General features: G+C 38.1%; 1 protein-coding gene across 1 annotated transcript in view; it reads left to right on the top strand.

Moving 5' to 3' along the window:
* LOC135957487 (zinc finger CCCH domain-containing protein 18) overlaps positions 1 to 22,584 on the top strand; it is a 119,854-nt gene that overhangs the window by 63,353 nt on the left and 33,917 nt on the right. The window contains exon 3 of the mRNA XM_065508235.1: positions 19,476 to 20,255. Coding sequence (XP_065364307.1) covers positions 19,476 to 20,255 — 780 coding nt within the window. The remainder of the gene's footprint in view (positions 1 to 19,475; positions 20,256 to 22,584) is intronic.

Here is a 22,584-nt window from a genome sequence, read left to right as displayed (position 1 = left end):
ACTAGCCTATTGACTCTAGTAGGCATATCGGTCTATACGACTTAGGTTCTCCCAAAGTTTTTCCCGGTTTGGGTATCAGGATGAGTTTCTTCCATCTCGTTTTAAATATACCATCCTTTAAACATTTGTCAAATAATGTGGCAAACAGGAGTGGTGTTGTCTAAAGCGCAATTTTTAAATCCTTGTTTGGGATGCTATCAGAGCCAGGGTCTTTTTTGTCACCAATCTTCGAACGTAGTTTTAAGATCTCTTCCTCAGTTACTGGCAGTGTATTACTGCCAGATGGTCAGATCAGATATATTACTGCTGTGTAATTCGCCTGTGTAAGGTTCTCCATGTGGAAATAGCGTGGCAAAAATCTTTGTAATCAGTATGGGGTTCGTTACCTGTGCTGATTTTTGCCCTTTAAGTCGATACGCACTACCCCAAGTTGGTATGCTTCTCTTTTCATTTCAAAGTATGGTCGTGATCTTCCCTTTGGTATATGCGTCTAGTTTTTAAGCACTCTTTCCTGAGTGCTGCTATATCCCCGCTCCACCAGTAGTATGCCTTTATTCTGATGTTATTTCTTCTTCTTGGCATTGAAGCATCGCAGGCCGTCTTCATAACATTTGCCAATCTCTCAGCCATATCGGTTGGCCTATCATCATCGATGCTTTGGTTGGAGAACGATTCTACAATGGCAGCCGAGTCCAATTTATCACTTGCCCAACCTTGATAGGTGGCCCTTATTCGTTGAACATGTATGTTCGTTGAACACGTTGTCTACGGTGAATATTATTGCCTGGTGGTCACTGCCCGCTCTCCTAAAAGTGTGTGTATCTCCTTTATTCAATAGTACGAGATCTAGTGCGGAGAAAGCTTCCAGCAGTGCACGTCCTCTATTATTGGTTCTTTGGCAGCCCCAGTCTACAGCAGATGCGTTGAAATCGCCTCCAATGATTGGCTTGTGATGGCTTGCATCTAATGCTAGATTTTCAATTATCTTCTCGAACACTTGCAGGGTTATGTTTGTTGACACGTAGCAGCTGTATACATATATATCACTGATTTTAGCTCTAGCGAAGCTTTCTGATGGATGTTTCATGCCCTCTTCAATCGCCTTGTTTCCGCATGCCTAAACGGCAGCTCTTCCCGACGAGTCCTTCTCCCATGTGTTCTTTTCTAAATTCTTGTATTGTTCTCTTATTATAGCAACGTCTATTTGTGATTCGCAGATAGTCTGTGTTAGGAGATCATGGGCTGCTGCACAGTGGTTAACATTAAGTTGAATGAACCTCATTTGCACCTGGCACTTAGCGCCTTCTTAAAAACAGGACATCTATAGCTACCTGCTATATGTTTTAGGTCAGTTCCTCCAATTGACTTGCACAACTCAGCCGCACATTCTCTTGATAAGTGTACTTCAACTCCGCATTTTCTGCATTGGTGCGATCTATCTGCTTCCGTTCTACAGAACTGTGCCATATGACCGTATTCTAGGCATCTGTAGCACATGGTGAGCTTTATCGTCTCCCTTATACGGCATATGGACCAGCCTATTTTAATTTTTCCGATTTCAAGAGTTTTTCTCGCGGCCTCTGCTGGAAGGCATATTTTTCCAGTTTGTGTTCCTCCGTATGATTTTCGGATAGACTTCACCGGTGACTCGTCCAGGTTCGGGATCTCCAACGCCTTTCCGAAAGCCAGGCTTATTTCTTGCTTTGTCGTGATGTCATCCATGTCCTTGCATTCTATTATTGTTTCTTCTTTGTGTGTTCTAACCTCTACACGACCTTCGGGGCATGCTTGGATTTTCCCAGTGTCTTTTTCAGTGTCTTTAAGACTTGCTGTTTTCAGTTCTAAAATAATATCACTCCACTAGTTCCGGATCGGTTCTGATCTTCCTGAGTATATCCGCATATGTGATATCGCCCTTGGCTGTTATTATCATCGTGTCGGGCTTCGTGTCTCTTCTTTTTTTTCTTTCCAGCTATAAGCCACTTATTCCCCGGATTTGGGACATTTTCAGGTTTAGTTTCTAAAGCTGTTTCCTCTGTAGGGTGTGCTTGCTCCTTTTTGTTGGGTGGATGTTTTTTCTGCCGTTTCGGTGTTTCCATACTCGATACTACATCTCTTGGGTCTCTGCTACTCTTGTTTGTGCAGGTTCTCTTTCATTACGTACTCTGTTGTACGTGGGTCTTAAAGCCCTCACTTTTTCCTTAATGGCGTGGTGTACGTTGTTTCGATTTTTAACGTAATCCATGAGGTCTACTATCATGTCTCCTAGTATGGCAAACGAGCTATTGCTAGTTTCGACTGCTACTTCATCCTTTTTATTAACAGCTGCTGATACTGTGTTCTCCATGTTTTTGGCCAATACAACTGGCGGTGTCCTCTTTATAACTGAGCTTCCGTGGAAGGGGCTTTGCTCTGCCTGGTGTTCGTTGCTTGTAGTTTTTAAACTCTTGTTTTTACTGGGTCCCAACTCATGGCCGTTATCTCCGTTCGATGTGTAGTCCCATGGTTGTCTATGCAGGCAGGGAGGCCATGCTAGGGTTGACGCGGGGTCCTCATGAGACACTGCGTTCAGAGCCAGACCAGTGTTAATCAGGACGAAGTCAATTGAACCTACACCACCAACTTAACGGCGACAAACTTCCAAGGGCCAAGGGTTCACTCAAAATATGTGCATGTATCCAGTATACCATAATTAAGATCTTACTGGTCTCGATCTTAATGCCATAGAGACGTATCGTTGGGAGTACTGCCGCCCCTCCTGGGGTCAGACGCAGACCAGATGTGGGTCAGACGCTTCTGGATTTTTGATTAGGAATCCACGGAGGCATCACTCTCCTCTCTTGAGGGTGTCCCTGTGGGTGAATACCTATTTAGATGGCGGCTAATTGTCGCAGATTCGTCTTTGGGCACATGTACCTTTTTGTAGTACGCCCTCTGAGTCTGCCGCTCCCGGTCGGGGACAATTTGGTGAATCATCGTGGCCGCATTTAAATAGATAGCTTCTATATCCTCCGTGGCCTGTCAGGAACTGGGTGAGGTGATAGTTATTCTCCCCATGTTTTCTCTCAATCCATTCCTTTATTACTGGGACAATCCTGTACGTCCATCAACCTTTTTGGGAGTTCTCCCATCTTCTTTGCCATGTGATCAAGGTTTTGTTAAGCTCCACAATCTTTATTTCTCGTATATTCTCGTTTGTGTTGGTTTCCTTCGCAGAATACACTCTATAAAGCTCGTCGGCTGCTAGGTCCAGTGGAATGATTCCGGCTATTACACATATTGCCTCCAATGATATGGTTCTGTAACCACTACATACTCTAAGAATGCTCTGCCGAAATAGAGACATTACATTTTTCCTAGATGTACTTCTAATTGATTTTGCCCATATATGTGCACCATATAGTAATATAGACATCGTTACTCTGGATAAAAGGATCCTTCGACTTTGCCTGGGGCCCCCTACATTCGACATAATCCTGCCTAATTCATTGTTTACTGCTGCTGCCTTTTCGCAGGCGTACTCCATGTGTTTCTTGAAGTTGAGTCTTTCATCAATCATGACTCCCAGATATTTTATTGTCTCTGTCGATTTTATATCTACTGTACCTACCTTGATACTAATTGATTCCTTCTTCCTTCGACTGCTTATGAGTACTGCTTCGGTTTTATGGTCTGCTAGTTCCAAACTTGAATTCTTAAGCCACTCCTTTATGATCCGAATAGTGTCATTTGAGTACATTTCGACTTCGTCCAAGAATCTCGCCCTTACAACATTAGCTATGTCATCAGCAAATCCGATAATGCTAGCCTCTTTGGTTATGCTAAGCTCCAATATATCGTTGTACATTATATTCCATAATATAATGTAATATTTCATTCCTATATCGGTTTCATACAGGAGAGTTCTGTTTATCGGTCTATAAGATGATGGCTCTCCGAGTGTTTTGTTTGGTTTAGGTAATAGGATCAACTTCTGTGCTTTCCATGGAGCAGGAAATTTCCCCATTCTGAGACAATTGTTGAATATATTTGCAAACGCCCGTGGCTTATCCTTCATTGCTATTTTCAGTGCCCTGTTCGGTATACCGTCTAGGCCTGGTGCCTTGTTGTCGCCAATTCTTGTACATATTTGCAATATCTCCTCCTCTGCCACTTCCTTTATGGTAGTTTCGATATCTGTAAACGTCTCCTGATATTGCTGCCCCTTTGGAAACAGTACTTGCACTATTTTCGCAAGTAATTGGGGACTTTTTACCTGCGCGGTTTTTTGTCCTTTTAAGCGTGCCATTACTATTCTATAAGCACTTCCCCATGGGTTCAAGTCGACTTCTCTGCATAGTTGCCTGAAACACTCTTGTTTGCTTCTCCTAATAGCCATTTGGAGATCTTTTCTTGCTATCTGGTATATTTGTCGTCGATTGTTGGAGTCTTGTCTTGTCTTTCTTCTTTGGAACTTTCTTCTAGCCTTGAGACATTTTCTTCGGAGTTCTGCGATTTCAGAATTCCACCATTAGTTTGGTTTTCTATTTTCTGACAACCTTCTTCTAGGCATTGCTACATTACATGCTTTCTTTAACGCTTCAATAATATGGGCCTGTTGGATTTGTGATACATCCGGCGCCAGACAAGAGTTGAATTCTTCTAGAAACATTTCTGGGTCAAGCTTCTCTTGTGCCCATCCTGAAGAATTGGATGTTATCCTTGGGCCTTTCACTTACATTTCCCAACGAAAATATTATGGCCCGGTGATCGCTGTGGGTATAGTGTTCGCTAACGCTCCATTTAAGGTTCCATGAGAGAGCAGAACTTACGAACGTTAAGTCGACAACTGAGCCAGTTTCTCCTCTTCTAAATGTTTGGGTGTTTCCAACATTGCATAGTACAAGATCCAGCTGAGTCAAAGCTTCTAAGAGAATACGCCCTCTTGCATTAGTAGAACAACCCCAGTTTACCGCCCATGCATTGAAATCTCCTCCGATGATTTTCGGGTTGTACATCGCCGCATCTGCCACAAGGTTGTCAATGAATGTTTCATATTCGCTTAATGGAACATTTGGTGAGACGTAACAGCTGTAGAAATAAATACCTTCGATTTTTGTTCTAACGAATCCATCCTCCGGTCTTTTCATGGACTCCTGGAAAGCATGGTTGCCACAAGACCAAATTGCTGCTTTCCCCGTATCGTCCTTCTCCCATATACCACTGAAAAAGTTTTTATATTGTTCACATACTATTGCTATGTCCAACTTCATCTCTATAATTGTCTGGCTAAGAAGATCTTGAACCGTTGCACAATGGTTCAGGTTCAACTGTATGATTTTCATCCTTTAAGTGAGCTGAGAGCTTTCCTGAAGACCGGGCATTTACTGCTGCCCGCTGTATGATCAGTTTCAGGATCTTTGTTGGCTACACAGAACATACATCTTGGCTCAGATGTATAATCCTTTGCGATGTGATTGGCCTCACCACATTTTCGACAGAGTTTTGATCTATCAAAATTGTTTTTACAACTGCTTGCTATATGTCCAAATTCCAGGCTTCTAAAACACCGTTTCAGTACGAGAGGCTGACGTACGCGGCAGACTGATCATCCAATTTTAAGTTTTTCCATTTTTAACGCCTTTTGGGCAATTCCATCTGGCAAGCTAATTTTGGCTATTTGTGTACCACCATAAGCTTTACGGATGTTCTTTACCGCACTCTCCTCAAGACCTACGACATTCAGTTCTTCCTCCAGTGCCGCGCATACATCCGTCTTTGTCGTTATTTCGTCGAGATCTTCAAATTCTATTAGTGTCTCGCTGATTTTCGTCCTAATTTCAGCTTTTCCTTCAAGAGATTTGCCAACTAACTCATTGAATTCCCCGGTTTTATCCTTGTTGGATCCATCAATTTCCAGCAAAAGTTCGCCTTTCTGTGTCCGGCGAATTCTACGGACTTTTTTTCGTTTTCTTCGATTTAGATTTTGGCGACTCATCGCTTAAGTCCCTGCTCCTTTTCTTGGATTCTATGCTAGCGTATGCTACTTTAGGCGAGGTTTGTGTTGCCCGCTCCACCTGCTCAGTTGCGTCAGCCCTTTCCACACGCAGTTCATCCATAGCCTTGTTGTAAGTAACTCTTATGTTACGAACCTGTTCCTTTATGGTGTGATGTACATTATTTTTCGTTTTTACGAAGTCCATCAGGGATGAAATAAGTACACCAAGCTTCGTGAAGGCATCGGAAGAATTTGCATTCGCAGTATCTGATGTCTCCATATCTACGCCGCTGTTGTTTTTTTTATTGTTATTGTTGTTCATTCTTCGTGGTCCCAACTCAAAGCCGCTATCTCCAATTGTTGTGCAGTCACGTTAAGATCCCATGGTTATCTATGCATGCAGGGAAGCCATGCGAGGGTTGGCATAGGGTCCTTATGAGACCTTGTGCCAGAGCCAGGTCGGTACAAATCGGGAATAGTCATCCGAACCTACACCGCCAACTTAATGGTGACAATTTTCGAACGTACTTCGAGACTTGCTAGGTTTTACTGGGACGGAGGCAACCGCAGCATTAGCCTGAAAGCCATTTCCATAGAATCTCACTTCTATGTACTCAAGTTCCAGAATACCACAATTGTCAGCCCGTTTGTCAACTCGTATCCATTGTTTTCAGAAATGCCATAATTAAGACCGTACTGGGCTTGGTCTTAATGCCTTTCGGCCCGTTAATGCGTCAGTTCGTATCCATTGTTTCCAGAAATGCCATAATTAAAACCGTACTGGGCTTGGTCTTAATGCCTTTCGGCGGGGTCCTTATCAGCACATGATTCCTGGGCTCGAATAACTAGGATCAACCACGGAGTCGCCACTCTCCTTTTTACGCCTCTCTTGAACGTTACTCCCGTGGAATCTTCATAGATGCATTCAATCCGTATTGAAAAACATGCACGATTCGCAAAATGCTCCTACGTACTAAACTAAATATGCCATTTTTAGGCTATTTATTGACATATTATACTTGTCTCGCCATCACGGACTTTCGTCCAATTTCTGCTTCTCTCAGTGTTGAGTTTACATGAGTAATAAATGCGTTAACTGCATCCCATTTCTCCTTGGATCCTAGCATTATGCTGATTATGTTGTCAACTGTCAATCGTTCGCCTAAATAAGATTCCAGTGACGTTCGATTTCCGAAAAATCGTGGGCATCTAAATGTAACGTGTTCTGCCGTTTCATCTTCATCGATGCATTGTGGACATCTGGGACTACTGTCATGCCCAAAGCGGTGCAGATAGCTCCTATAGCCACCATGTCCCGTAAGGAATTGGGTTAAGTTGTAATTCACCTCTCCGTGACGACGATTTAACCACGTACTTATGGAGGGGATAAGTCTGAAGGTCCATCGACCTTTGGGAGAGTTCTCCCATCTCCTTTGCCAGCTTTGAACACTCGAATTTGGTTTCTGGAAGCCTCCGGATTTTCAATTACAGTTTTGTAAACGTTCGATATTTCCTTTGCTGTTATATCTATGGGGCCGATTCCCGCCACTACATTTGCTGCATCCGCTGATATTGTCCTAAAACCGCTACTGACCCTTAACCCTTAAATGCGCAACAACGCCAATTTTCACGAAAAAATATATAATACGTAAAATTTTAAAAAAATAACATCTGTGTACCACGTTTTTTTTTAAATTTTTTTTTGGTGATTTTTTTTAAAAAAATAGTGGTTGTATCTTAAAAGATGCAATGCGCACTCTCCTATATTTTAATTTTCAAAGAAATAAATACCAGTATTTTAATTTTTAAAGGTTTTTTTATTTATAAAAATAAATTATAATTTTAAAAACACTGTTAATTCAATTTTAATAAATAAACATATAAAGTTAATGTCACTAAGACAAAAACAATGAGTAAAATAGAGTAATAAAAGTAATTAAAAGTTATGGTATTCATAAAAACAATTTTTTTCAGCGGTCACACACAAATTCACCTTACATTTCAAACAAAACATTTTGGTTTGACCTGAGCATTTGGGCAGCTTACATCTTGCTTTTTTTTCCATTGTAATCCAGTGACTGATTCCATCTAGCCGGGTATCCTTCGGTGGCGCTGGGGATGCATTCGGCTTTCGTCTTTTTTCTTCTATTTGTTTTTCCAAAGTTGGGCGTCCTCTTACTGGAATAGTTTTACTGTTATATGAAAACATTGCATCAGCCACTTCCAATTTGAAATCGATTAATCGTATTTTAGATTCTGGTTTATCTTTGTTTATTCTTCTATAAAGGATTCAGGCATTTACACATGTCATGTCAAGAAGGTGGTAAAATACTCTCGTTGTCCACTTACGGCTTTTCATTGCTATTTTATGCCGGCCTATTGAGCTATCCATCAAGTCTACTCCGCCCATGTGGCAGTTATAATCTTTAATGATTTGTGGACATTGAATACTTTTGATAGTTTTTTCCTTTTTATCAAAGCGTTTTATTGTTAAAGGTTCACTCTCCGTATTATATATATCTACTGGGGGCTTAGTACCGAGATAGTTTGAAATCAGATTGACAATTCGATTGTCTTTCCATGATAATGTGGTCACATCGATTCCGTGTATGTTGGTAACAAATTCCTGACTTGTTCCTCTTTCGAATTTCATCATTATTTTCTCTTCAGGTAACTTACAATTCATAATTCTATTGCGTCTAATTGTACCAACACCCAGAATTCCCTGTGTGCGCAAATATACTATGAGAGGCACTGTTGTATAAAAATTATCAAAGTATATCACAAAGTTTTGATATCGCGGTACTCCCAGAATAAGTCTTACGACAATGTTTGCTGAGGATTGAAGATCTGGCTCACCATCTGCCAACTTTTCAGTTGCTCCGCTATACAGCTCAAATGTGTAGGCGAATCCCATTGTATCACATAGTACAAAAAATTTCAAGCCCCACTTTTTTGGTTTGTTTGGTAAATATTGTTTCATATAACTTCCGATTTTTGTGGAGCACATTTGCTCATCTACACTCAATCTGTTTAGTTTCGGTACGGTAGAAAAAGTTCTATTTAGAGTATCGATAATTGGCCGAATTAGGTAAAGCCTGTCGCGATTGGGATCATTTCGATCAGGCATTTTGCTTTTGTCGTTAAAATGCAAAAACTCACGAATTTTTTCAAAGCGTTTCAGAGGCATTTGGCTTTGTATTATTTGAACACTTCTGTGGTTGTTTACAGGCCAGTAGTCTCTGGTGTTTGGAAGTTTGTAGTATGTCATGTAAAAGAGAGTTCCTATAAATTTGCGGAGATCGGACACAGTGAAACTAAAACATTGATCAACACCAGCATATCTTAAAGTTTCCATTACAATGTCTTCTTCTAATGATTGCGGAAATAAATGACACCAAACTTTAAAAGGCGTTTGTAATGCCTTTATATCGTCTGTAAGGTCAGTATCGCCTCCAAACTGGACTTGGTTAGCATCAAATTGAATATGTCCCTTTTTCCATAAAACTCTTTCAAATTCCGATGACTTTGGATTTATAAAAATCTCACTAAACTCGGAAGAAAAAGAGCTCCAATTATTTGTGGGACCAAAGGTAGTATTAGTCTTTGCATTAGAAGTGGAAGGTGTTGAATCCAACTGTTCAAATCCACCTAAATTTGCCTCTGCCGGAACTTCATGATTATTATCATCATTTATCATTTGTATGAAAGAATCATGTATAGATCCTTCAATATCAAGTTCATCTTCACTATCACTTTCTGTATTATTTTCGTCCTGTATTACTATCATTCTAGAAGCTCCTAGGCGCTCTGGTCTCTTTTTACATGAGTTTGTAACCTGCATTTCATCGTCATCTGAGTCACTGATGTCCGTACTGTCATAAGTAATACCCTCACTATTGCAAAGTAATTCACAAACTTCCTCATCAGTCATATTGACTCCATCAACCTTTCTAAATCCTGACATGACTTTAAAATTCTTTTAGTTAGTTCCAAATTATGAAATCAGTAAAAAAATATCTGTCGTCGATTGCAAAACTCAAAATAAATAATCATATAAACATAGCAACATGCCGAACATACAACCTGCTTGTTCAAAGTGCAAAATATATATGAACTTGCACAATAACACAGTACATAATTCAAATAAAACGAATATGTAATTCGTAGATGAATGCGCAGTGTATCTTAAAAGATACAACCATTAAATAACGCTCTGTAGCCAAATTTTGAATCAAAAAGCTTTTGTAAACATTTTTTATGCCTAATGAAGTATTTTTACACTATCCTGAATTTTTTCAAATCATTTATATATCTCTGCTTAATATTATGCAAAATCAAATAACCAATTTTTTTATTTTTTAACAAAATTTAATTTTGAACTTTGAATGTCAATAAAACGCAAATCCTGAAGATTTTCTGGAAAGGGCTATTTTTTTCAAATGAGTTATGATGTTCTAAATACATCCATTTACTTTTTATTAAATTTGATCCAAAATTGGAACCGTAAGAATTTTTTTTTGGTTGTATCTTAAAAGATACAGTGCGCATTTAAGGGTTAAGCAGCTTCTCCTAGATAATGATATCATGTCTTTTTTGGACGTTTTGTTGATAGCTTTCGCCCAGACTGGCGCTCCATATAGGAGTATTGAATTGGTGACCCGTGAGATTAGTAATCTGCGGCTTTGTCGTGGCCCACCGAAGTTCGGCATCATTCTGGCTAATGCATTTGTTACACCTGCTGCCTTCTTGCATGCATATTCCATATGTCTTTTAAAATTTAGACGGTCATCTATCATGACGCCCAAGTACTTTATTGCCTCCAATGAAGCTATTGTGGTCGCGCCTACTTGTATTAACAGGGTCTCCCTTTTTCTTTTCCACTTATAAGAACTGTTGTGTAAAGTAGATACTTTACTAATGTAAATAAGAATCACCCTGTAATTAGATATTAAGTTATCATGTAACTATATATATATCAATAAAGCTTAGAGTTATACTAGACACAGAACATACAACATGGTGTCAGGTGAAAAAGAAAACTGAAAATAAACTATAATAAAAGTTTAAAGCCAAAATAAAAAATATATAATTGAAATTCAGAACAATTATTTAAAGAATTAAATGCCTGAAAGTGAGGAAAAAATAGAAGCTGGTGAGAACGATTCAAAAGAACGTGAAATGACTACACAGCAAGTATTGTCGGTGGCAACTACAATTGCACCACTTAACCTAAAAGAACGAAACATGTGCGTTACATGGAAATCATGGAAAAACCAATTTAAGATTTTTATGCGAGCATCGAATTTGGAACAGCAGGCAGATCAACGTAAGGTTGCTTTACTATTGCATCACCTCGGACCGGATTGTCTACTTATTTTCAACTCATTTGATCTGGATATGGATACTGTGAAATATGATACATTGATTCAAAAGTTAGATGCATATTTTATTCCAAAAGCAAATATACCAATGGAGCGTCATATTTTCTTTTCACGGAAGCAAGCTGACAATGAAACTCTCGAGGAATACCTTACAGTTTTAAAAAACCTTAGCTTTTCATGCGACTTTGGAGATTTGCGTGAAGGATTGGTAAAGGACATTTTTATTTGCGGCTTGTTACCAAATTTTTCAAATATATAGGAACGTTTGTTGGGCGAAGGTGAAATTACCTTAGACAAAGCTATAAATATAGCTAAAAGCATCAACTCTGCAAAAGAAAACGCATGTAAATTACAAGAAGAAAATAACTTCATTGCGGCTTTGAATAAAACAAACACCAATGTTAACAATTATAGAGGATCACCTTCGTATCAATTCATGCCGCCAGCTAATGTAAATCGCCATCAGTCATTCAGCTATCAAACACCATCAAAAAATACAACACCTTTTAATTTACAACAACAGTGCAGCCGTTGCTGTCAAGTGCACAAGAAAAAGTGTCCGGCGGAGAAACTTAATTGCCATATTTGCAATAGAAAAGGTCATTTTGCAAATATGTGTTTTTTTAAATTATCGGGACAACAGCAATCAAAAAAATATGTAAAGCAAATAGAACAAGAAGATGATGATGATGAAATTGCTCAGGATCTGTTTGTTGTTGTTGTTGTAGCAGCATGAACAATTTACAATAATCAATCTGGATGTTCTGGTGGTTCTGCATGTTGTTCAAGTCCAAGAAATTGAGCTACTTCAACAGGATGAGTCCATAAATCCATTGGACTGAGTGAAGTAGGGTTGGCTGAACAGTTAAATATGTGGAGGGTGTCATGAGGACCCTGACCACATGCTGGGCATAAGTTAAGGACGGCACGATCTATGCGAGACCAAAAGGCATTAAGCCTGTTGCTCCATCCTGATCTAAGTTGTGCCAGAACGACTCTTGTTCCACGCGGCAGAACCTTCTCGGCGTCTGCTATCGGTGGTGGGCGACCTCCAAGTACGACATTCATACGGTATCCTGCTACCGCGGAATTGATGGCGTCTCTGTGAATGTCGTTCAAAGCTGTCATATACGAGCGGCGATCAAATGGATCCTGCACATACCTCTGTATGTTCTCCTCGTATTTCCGAAGGTCCTGTCTGACATGCCTCGGGGGAGATTCCAACTGTGTGATGTTGAAGTTTGGATGACTCCTCCGATGACATCCCAGAAGGAACTGTTGCGTCAACATGACGTTGTGTTCCTTGACCGGTAGAACCTTGGTTTCCTCGTGAAGGTGGTGTTCGGAGGTTATTTGAAGGCAGCCTAGGATAGTTCGTTCACAAGGCCTCTGCTGGTTTAAGCCCTGTGAGATCTGAGTGACTATGGCGGATAATGCTGTGGTGGTACTGTGCATTTTACGGAATCCATGCTGGTGACGAGCAGCTGGTAGTTGACGGGTCAGCTGGGGGAGGAGAAGAGCTTCGAGTGTCTTCGCTACAGGTGACAGGAGGGAAATCGGCCTGTACGATTGTCCCTCACTCGCGATTTTCCCAGGTTTTAGCAATGGGATCACTCGACCCATTTTCCAGACATCGGGTATTGTTAAGCTCCTCACTGACAGATTAAAAACCATTGTCAGGTACTCGACTCCCCGCTCGCCTAGGTGTTTTAGCATCAGCATGGATATCCCATCAGGTCCTATTGCCTTTGAAGGCTTAGCTGTGTTGATGGCTTCTGCAACTTCAGTTGGCGTGTAAAGTTGTGGTGTGTCCGAGACTGGAAGATCGTGTAGTTTGCGGACAATACTTCTTTTCGCCTTGTCTCTCTCGGGGTGCTCAATGAATTGTCGGCAAAAAGCTCGCGCGCACCGTTTAGGGTCGGATATGGTGGTATCTGCAAACTTAATCGCGACCCTATCATCCTTCTTAGTCGGATTGGAGAGAGACCGAACTGTGGACCACAACTTGCCAACTCCAGAACTTAAGTTGCAGTTCTTCAAATGATCCAACCATTTGTTTCGCTTGTCCTCATTTACCAACCTGCTGATATCGCGGTTCAGCTGGGCGATCCTAGGGTCGTCAGGGTTGGTACTTCGGATGTCATCACGCTCATCTGCGAGTCCCGCTGCTTCTGCTGGGAAGTGCGGTCGCACTACGGATATTCTACCAGCGGGAATGAAGCGAGCGGCTGCTGCTGTGATGGTTTCGCGAAACTTCCTCTCTGCTTTGTGTACGTTGGAGGGAATCGGTAGACCATTGAAGATGCGGTCGGTAAATTCTCTGAAGCCGTGCCAGTCTGCTTTCTTTTGGTTGATGTAAGTTCGGCATTCAGAGACGATGAAATCGTTGGGTCTATCCAGACAAACGATTATGGGTAAATGGTCTGATCCTAGAGAAATAACTGCACGCCAGGTTGTGCAGTTAATCAGACCAGGACTCGGTATGGTGATGTCATCATCATTTAGTGTGCAGAAGGTGGATTCGTCAATCTGTTCCGCCAGTGACGCTCCTCTCTGGTCTTCCCCAAGACTTGAGTGCCAGAGCTGATGGTGAGCGTTAAAATCCCCTAGGACCAAACGAGTATCACCATCTAGTAAGGTCCTAATGTCGGGATGGTAGCCTGTTGGACAACTGGCTACTGGCGGAATGTAGACATTATAGAGCTCCAACTCCGTATCTCCCGATCTGACCGCAATACCCTGAACTTCAAGATATTGGTCTCTAGAATTCAGATCGAGAGAAAGAGCCCTATACTGCACGGTATTGTGTATAATAAACGCGATGCCTCCACCGTTGCCTCTGGTGCGGTCTTTTCGGAGAACGTTGTATCCGTTGCAACTTTGCAGACTGGAATTACTCGTAAGTTTTGTCTCCTGGACCGCAGCGACCACGATGTTGTGTTGGCGCATAAATCTGGTTATCTCAGTTATTTTCCCTTGGAGGCCATTGCAGTTGAACTGCAATATGGATATCACCCCAGGTCTACGGACTGCAATCGATGGTGTGAGCGGCGATGGTTGTTGCTGCTGCTGTTGTTGTATTTGCTGCTGTTGTTGTGATTGCGGTGGGGAGGGTGGAGGTGTGGCGTAGGATGACGACGATGATGCCGAAGACGCCGATGAACTACGTCCCTGGCAGCATGGGGCAACGTAATTCTCCGACCACTCCCTTTCATGATTTAGTCCGGAACAATACCTAAGGTGACACCAGCCCAAACAAGAGTTGCACCTTAATTGTGTTGACATGTGGTGCAGTCGGTTCTGGCAAACCGTGCAGAACCATGGTCCGGGATTTACTTCAATTCCGGCACGGACCAGTAGGATGCGGAGCAGCAATGCCGGAAGGTGCAGCTCCGTGATTAAAAATTGTAAAGTTGTTGTTGCTGGGTTGACAGCCCTTGGCCGAGTGAGCTCGGGTCATTCCGGTGCGTAGAACCGGCTGTCGTGGGAATGTGTTTGTCGGTACTCTCAATGATAGTCAGTCAAACCACATATGGAGCGTAAAGGTATTTATAAACAACACACAGATAACACTACAAGTTGATACTGGAGCTCAAACGAACATATTATCGAAGGAGACGGCTAAACTATTGAAATTAGATAAGCTTTTACAATTAAGTAATGCAAATATTGTAACGTTTAGTGGCGAAAGGCTTCCATTATTAGGTAAAGTAGATTTAACTTTTTCTTTTGATGGTACTAACTATACAAGTAAATTTTTTGTATTGGATATGAATTGTAAGAATAAAATTGGCCTAGATTTAGCAGTTAAAATGAATCTAATTAAAAATATTAATGTATTATCTTCAAATAAAATAACTGAAAAATATTCTAACGTATTTAATGGATTAGGACATATTAAAAGGGAATGTAATTTAAAAATTAGACATGAAATTCCTCCAATTGTGGATCCACCAAGAAGAATTCCATTCAGTCTTCATGAAAGTTTGAAAGCTGAGTTGGACAGGATGATTAAATTAAGTGTAATCACTCCTGTTATGGAGCCAACTGAATGGGTAAGCTCCATAGTAGTAGTTACAAAACCAAACGGTCAATTGAGGATTTGTTTAGATCCAAAAAATTTAAATAAGGCAATTTTGCGTCCGCATTACCCATTTCCAAATATAGATGATTGCAAGGCTAAGTTAGCTGGATCCAAATATTTTAGTTGTATTGATGCCAACAGTGGCTTTTGGATGATTCCATTAAACGAGTATTCATCTAAATTGTGTACTTTTAATACACCTTTCGGTAGGTACAGGTTCTTGCGCCTTCCTTTTGGTATTAACGCAGCGCCTGAAATCTTCCATTCGGAAATAGTAAGACTTTTCGGTGACATTGAGGGATTAATTATTTATATTGACGATTTCTTAATACATGCGAAGACAATTGATGAACATAATAAAATTCTCGAAAACGTTTTTCAGAGAGCGGAAGAAGTTGGTTTTAAATTTAATAAGAACAAGTGCAAATTTATGCAAAAAGAAATTAAATTTCTGGGTCACATTTTTAGCGAAGATGGGATAAAACCTGATAGTGATAGAATATTGGCAATTTTAAATATGCCAATACCTAGGAATGTGGCAGAATTGCAAAGATTTCTTGGAGTAATAAATTATTTGGGAAGCTTTATTCTAAATTTGTCATCTAAGAATAGACATCTTAGGGAGTTGTTGAAAAAGGACATTATTTGGCACTGGGATAAAGTCCATGACGATGAATTCAAAAATTTAAAGCTTGAAATTACGAGAAGTCCTGTTCTTACATATTATAATCCCGATAAGCAATTAGTTTTGACAGTAGATGCTTCAAAATTCGCAGTTGGGGCTGCCATTTTAAATGATAAACAACCCATAGCATATGCATCGGCGACGCTTACGAGTCCCCAGGAAAATTATGCTCAAATATAGAAAGAGCTTTTTGCAATCCTTTTTGGATGCACAAAATTCCACCAATATGTATATGGAGCAAAGGTATTAGTGGAAACAGATCATAAGCCGTTGGTTTCTTTATTCAGTAAACCATTACATAAAATTCCTGCGAGACTTCAGCGTTTCATGTTGCGTCTTCAAAGTTATGATCTTACAGTAGTATATAAGCCTGGAAAGTTCTTATATTTAGCCGATACATTATCAAGATGTCCATTAGAAACTAACACACTTATTGATACTCATGAGGATGTCATACTTCATTGCAATCTTGTAATGTCTCACATGGAAATCCCATTTTCTAATATTAATGATATTAAAGAACACATGAATAATGATCCCATTTTTCAGAAAATTAAATTTTATGTATATAACGGATGGCCAAATCATAAAAGGCTAGTTCATAAAGAAATTATGCCTTACTATAAAATAAAGGATGATATTCACATTATTGATGACATCATCTTAAAAAATAATCAGATATTAATTCCACATAGTATGCGTAAGTCAATATTGAAAAGTATTCATGAGGGTCATATGGGTATACAAAGGTGCCAAAGCCTGGCTCGACAATCAGTGTATTGGCCAAATATCTATACTGATATATTAAACTTAGTATCTAACTGTGAAACCTGCATGAAACACAAGAATTCAAAATCTAAACAGGATATTCTAACTCACGATATTTATAATATTCCTTGGTTTAAGGTGGGTTGCGATTTATTTGAATTCAATAAAAGTCAGTACTTATTAGTTGTTGATTATTTTTCCAAATATATTGAAATTGAGTTGTTGAGTTCAGGATATTCAAGCGCTCAAGTCATCTTAAAATTAAAGTCTATTTTCGCTAGACATGGTATTCAAAATATATTAATATCTGACAATGGTCCTCCATATGGTTCAATCGAATTTAAAAGTTTTTGTAATGATTGGGGTATTAATCACCACACTTCAAGTCCTTACTTGGCTAGATCAAATGGTCTTGCAGAACGTTCGGTACAAACGATTAAAAAATTATTGTATAAATGTTTTGATAGTGGTGAGGACCCATATGTTGCATTATTGCACTATCGCACAACGCCCAAGGGAAATCTACCAAGTCCGTCCGAACTAGAGTTTGTGGAACTGGGCGATAAGGTCATGTTTAAGAGAAATCCGACATCTTACTGGTTTCCGGGAGAGGTAGTAGAAAATTGTCAAGAGCCAAGGTCATTCATAGTAAAGGATAATGATGGTTCTTTGTATAGGAGAAATGAGGAACATATAATGAAAAGAGCAGAAAACTTAGAAAATATGGAAAATGAGAATGGTAATATAGAAACTGCAGAACCTGATATGAATTTGCCAGTAAAATCTGAAAACACTGTTGATAACGCTTACGTTACACGACGTGGTAGAAAAGTATTTTCCCCGTCTAGGTTTAGAGAAGTTAATACTTAGCTATTTTTTAAGTTATTTAAAAACAAATTTTGTTTAATAATTTATTTAGTATTAATGTATATTATAAGAAAAGGGAGATGTTGTGTAAAGTAGATACTTTACTAATGTAAATAAGAATCACCCTGTAATTAGATATTAAGTTATCATGTAACTATATATATATCAATAAAGCTTAGAGTTATACTAGACACAGAACATACAACAAGAACAAGCTCTGTTTTGTGTTCGGCTAGATGCAGGTTTACTGATGTCAGCCAATTTTTAATCATACTTATTGTTTCGTTCGCGTATAGTTGGACTTCGTCAATGTGTCTTGCCTGAACCAGGATTGCGATTTCGTCCGCGAAGCCTACAATGATTGCTTCATCAGGTACTTTTAGATCGAAGATTTCATTGTACATAATATTCCACAACAGGGGTCCTAAAACAGAACCTTGGGGGACACCTGACGTGACCTTATAGGTATTTGTGCCCCTGTCAGTCTCAGCCCACAAGGATCTATTAGAAAAATAGTCCTTGATAATCTTGATTAGATACTCTGGAGCATTAATATTTCTCAATGACGCCACGATATGCTTCCATCCAGCAGAGTTAAAAGCATTTTTAATGTCGAATGTTATGACAGTTCTTTCTTTCCTTTCCTTTGCCTCTAATTGCCTTCTTGGCTGTATCAATAACCTGGTTGATAGCGTCGATAGTTGATTTCGCCTTTCGAAATCCATATTGTCTATCGGATAGGCCGTGCACATTCTCTACGGCATCCAGAAGCCTCTTATGTATTATTCGCTCAAGACATTCACCTATAGTATCAAGCAAGCATATTGGTCAATATGACTGTGGTTCTCCGAGGACTTTGCCCGGTTTAGGTATTAATATAAGTTTCTGCTTCTTCCAATTATCTGGGAATCTGCCATCTTTTAGGCATGCTTCAAATAGACGACCGAAGATTCCTGGCCTTAACGATAACGCAAGTTTAGATCTATCTATCTATCTATCTATCTATCTATCTATCTATCTATCTATCTATCTATCTATCTATCTATCTATCTATCTATCTATCTATCTATCTATCTATCTATCTATCTATCTATCTATCTATCTATCTATCTATCTATCTATCTATCTATCTATCTATCTATCTATCTATCTATCTATCTATCTATCTATCTATCTATCTATCTATCTATCTATCTATCTATCTATCTATCTATCTATCTATCTATCTATCTATCTATCTATCTATCTATCTATCTATCTATCTATCTATCTATCTATCTATCTATCTATCTATCTATCTATCTATCTATCTATCTATCTATCTATCTATCTATCTATCTATCTATCTATCTATCTATCTATCTATCTATCTATCTATCTATCTATCTATCTATCTATCTATCTATCTATCTATCTATCTATCTATCTATCTATCTATCTATCTATCTATCTATCTATCTATCTATCTATCTATCTATCTATCTATCTATCTATCTATCTATCTATCTATCTATCTATCTATCTATCTATCTATCTATCTATCTATCTATCTATCTATCTATCTATCTATCTATCTATCTATCTATCTATCTATCTATCTATCTATCTATCTATCTATCTATCTGTCTATCTATCTATCTATCTATCTATCTTGAGTTTCTCTATTCAATCTTAATTAATTATTTTTTGTTTCTTTGTGTTTTACCAAAGGAAAAGTGCACAACTCCTACGAGAGAAGATGAAAAAATAATTCCCAAAGGAAAATCTGAAGAATCATTTGAAGATTTAGTTAAACCTCACGATGAAGATGCGTTAGACTTTGAAGCAGAGGAAGGTGAATGTCATGAAGCAAGTAAAAATGAAGAAGAAAAACCAGAATCTGATAAAGAAAATTCTAAAAGTGAGGAAAAAAACAATTTGCCGAAAAAGGATGAGATAGATGATGAAGAATTGGAAGAAGGAGAAGTATCAGACGAAGATGAGAAACGTCCAGAAGAGACAGAGCCTAAACCAGTATGTCGATTTTATACACGTGGCCAATGTACATGGGGTATGAGTTGTCGTTTTCTTCATCCCGGCGTTACTGATAAAGGCAACTATACCATGTTCGACTTAGTTCGGCCAGTTCCACTACAACCAAGTGGAAGTTCGGTTGGAACCCGTGCATCTAATTATTCGTTGCATGGTGCGGATTTTCATGATTATCGAAATGAACGCCCTGCAATACATCATCGTAGTTCATCTCTACATCATAGTACTACTGTCTTTCCATCGAATCATGAAACTCGTAAAGTAGCATTGGATGTACCAGTTGTTGTTGAAAGTGCATGGGAAAGAGGTCTACGCACTGCAAAAGAAATGATGAGAAAAGCCAATAAGCGAAAAGAGCAAGATATGGATTTTGAAGATAAGAAAATGAATTTGACACTGTCGCCAGATGAGTTAGAAAAAGATCCATATTATTTGAAGGAAAGATTATCTCCATCCGAGGTAAGTTGTTTGCTATTTCAAGGGCTGCGATAAAAAAAAAATAAAATTTGCACTTTAAATATGCACTATAAAATAATAACACGGTGCTACCTTGGAAAAAAAACTTGGAAAACGAGCTAGCGTAGGTTATAGGGCTTGCTGAGTACATTAGAAATTGTGTCAAAAAATTTCCAAAACACCTTGAAATTCAGAAGTTATTCTGAAAAAACCGTTTTCAGTTATGTCCGTGAACTTATCGATCTGTAACTCAGTCAGTCTCTGTCCGACTTTAAATTTTTAAACGGGTTAAAAAGAAAACTGATTACGCTTTAAAACGACATGCATTTTTTTATACATTTGTTAGTTGTAAGTATTGTTTTTGTTAAGAATATCTAAAAGAAAAACTAAATTTATCAACTTTTTTGATTTTAATCGCTTTTCATTGCTTATTTTGATATGGAAGCTTATAAAAATTTATACCAATGTATTAAGGAAATTTAGTTCTTTGTTTTAATTATTCAAATCGGATGAAAATTTTAAAAGTTATTATTTTGGCGACTCATCGCTTAATTATTTTGGCGACTCATCGCTCCTTTTCTTGGATTCTATGCTAGCGTATGCTACTTTAGGCGAGGTTTGTGTTGCCCGCTCAACCTGCTCAGTTGCGTCAGCCCTTTCCACACGCAGTTCATCCATAGCCTTGTTGTAAGTAACTCTTATGTTACGAACCTGTTCCTTTATGGTGTGATGTACATTATTTTTCGTTTTTACGAAGTCCATCAGGGATGAAATTGTAAAAGTTATTCAACTTTTCATTAACACCTTTTTTAGTATTTTCGCCCCCAGCCCATATGAACAAAAAAAAAACAAAAAACTAATTTTTTCTACAATTTTTAATTTACAAGGTAAATTTTGTGGATCTTTTTTCGAAAAAGTTTAATAACTTTTGCAAGTATAAACCGATTTTAACAACTAATATCTCGTTTTTGTCTACATAAAATTGTCTATAAAATACTGTGTGCAAAAAAAATAAAAAAGAAAGCCAAACTATTTATAAAAACTTATACAATTTCTAGGAATATAGATCTTATACATACATTTTATGAAAGCTTAATTCTTTACCTAACTATAATAGTTTAAAATTTTGATATCGGTCTAAAAATGTATGAGTTAGATGTACTAAAGTACTACGACCTACCCTCAAACAGGTTTTTCAAAATAACTCAAAATTTTAAGGGTGTTTTAAAATCTTGGGAAACGGTTTTAGTATGTCCTCATCTAGGCCTACAACCTCCATTAGGTGGCTTTTCAAGTTCTGACAAAAGGTGTCATTTTGTAGCAGAGTGTAATTGTGAACTAGAAATATTAATTTTTATATAGAAAAATGCACTTAAGATATAAAATTATAAATAAATATGCATTAATAACGGTTATTGTTTGCATTAAATTAATAGAAAAAAAAAACATTTTTAAAACAAGCTTATATTTAAAGGCTCATAAAAGATATTTTCGTTATGCTCGGCTTGTCGCGACAAGCTTTATAAATTCTATAATGTAATAATTGATGAAATGGACCATTTAAATATAAGCTTGTTTTAAACATGATTTTTTACTATTAATTTAGTTTATACTTTATATGTACACACAGTTACTGAAGTATACGTACAATCGACTTTTTGGGCTTGTTTGTATAAATCTATATATTTAAAAATACAAGGCCATTCACTCACTCATGACTGATGAGTCAGTCATTTAAGTTAAGTAATGATTTTTTTTTTTTGATATTTTTTATTTTTCAGATTTTGTTGATTAATCTGGAAAGATTGGCCAATATAGCTATTATACAAAAATATTTGAACTAAATCATTGCGTAATGCAATTGTAATGCTATTTTTATTAACTATCAAAAAATGTATTAAAATAAATGTAACTAAAATTTCCGTCATGTACAATTTTAAAATATTTATGAACATGTTCTTATTCTGAATGACAATAGTTTGGGAAAAAAAATCATGTTCGATTAATAATATTTATTAAAAAATTCATTCCAATTATGTATTTTTTTTCTGTGTACGTACATATGTATGCATGAACTAATTTCTCGTTCACTTTTTTTTTTTTTTTTCATTTTTCTACATACATTAGAGTGACAATAAGTTGTATGGAAAAAAAATTTTGTTCGAATTGTTAATTTTTTTTTCCAAATGTCTTGTTCAAGTGGCCTGAGACACGTTAATGGTCTGGGGAATTTTTAATAATTTTAAAATTTTTTAACCAATTTTTGTCATTTATATCTCTCTACAGCGACAATTACGTACACATTTCAATTCTTTTGCATTCAATTGCAAAA

The sequence above is a fragment of the Calliphora vicina genome, chromosome 4 (genome assembly GCF_958450345.1).
Source record: "Calliphora vicina chromosome 4, idCalVici1.1, whole genome shotgun sequence".
Lineage (NCBI taxonomy): Eukaryota > Metazoa > Arthropoda > Insecta > Diptera > Calliphoridae > Calliphora > Calliphora vicina.
Note: the sequence above shows the minus strand (reverse complement) of the source record. Positions and strands in the feature narration are given on the sequence as shown.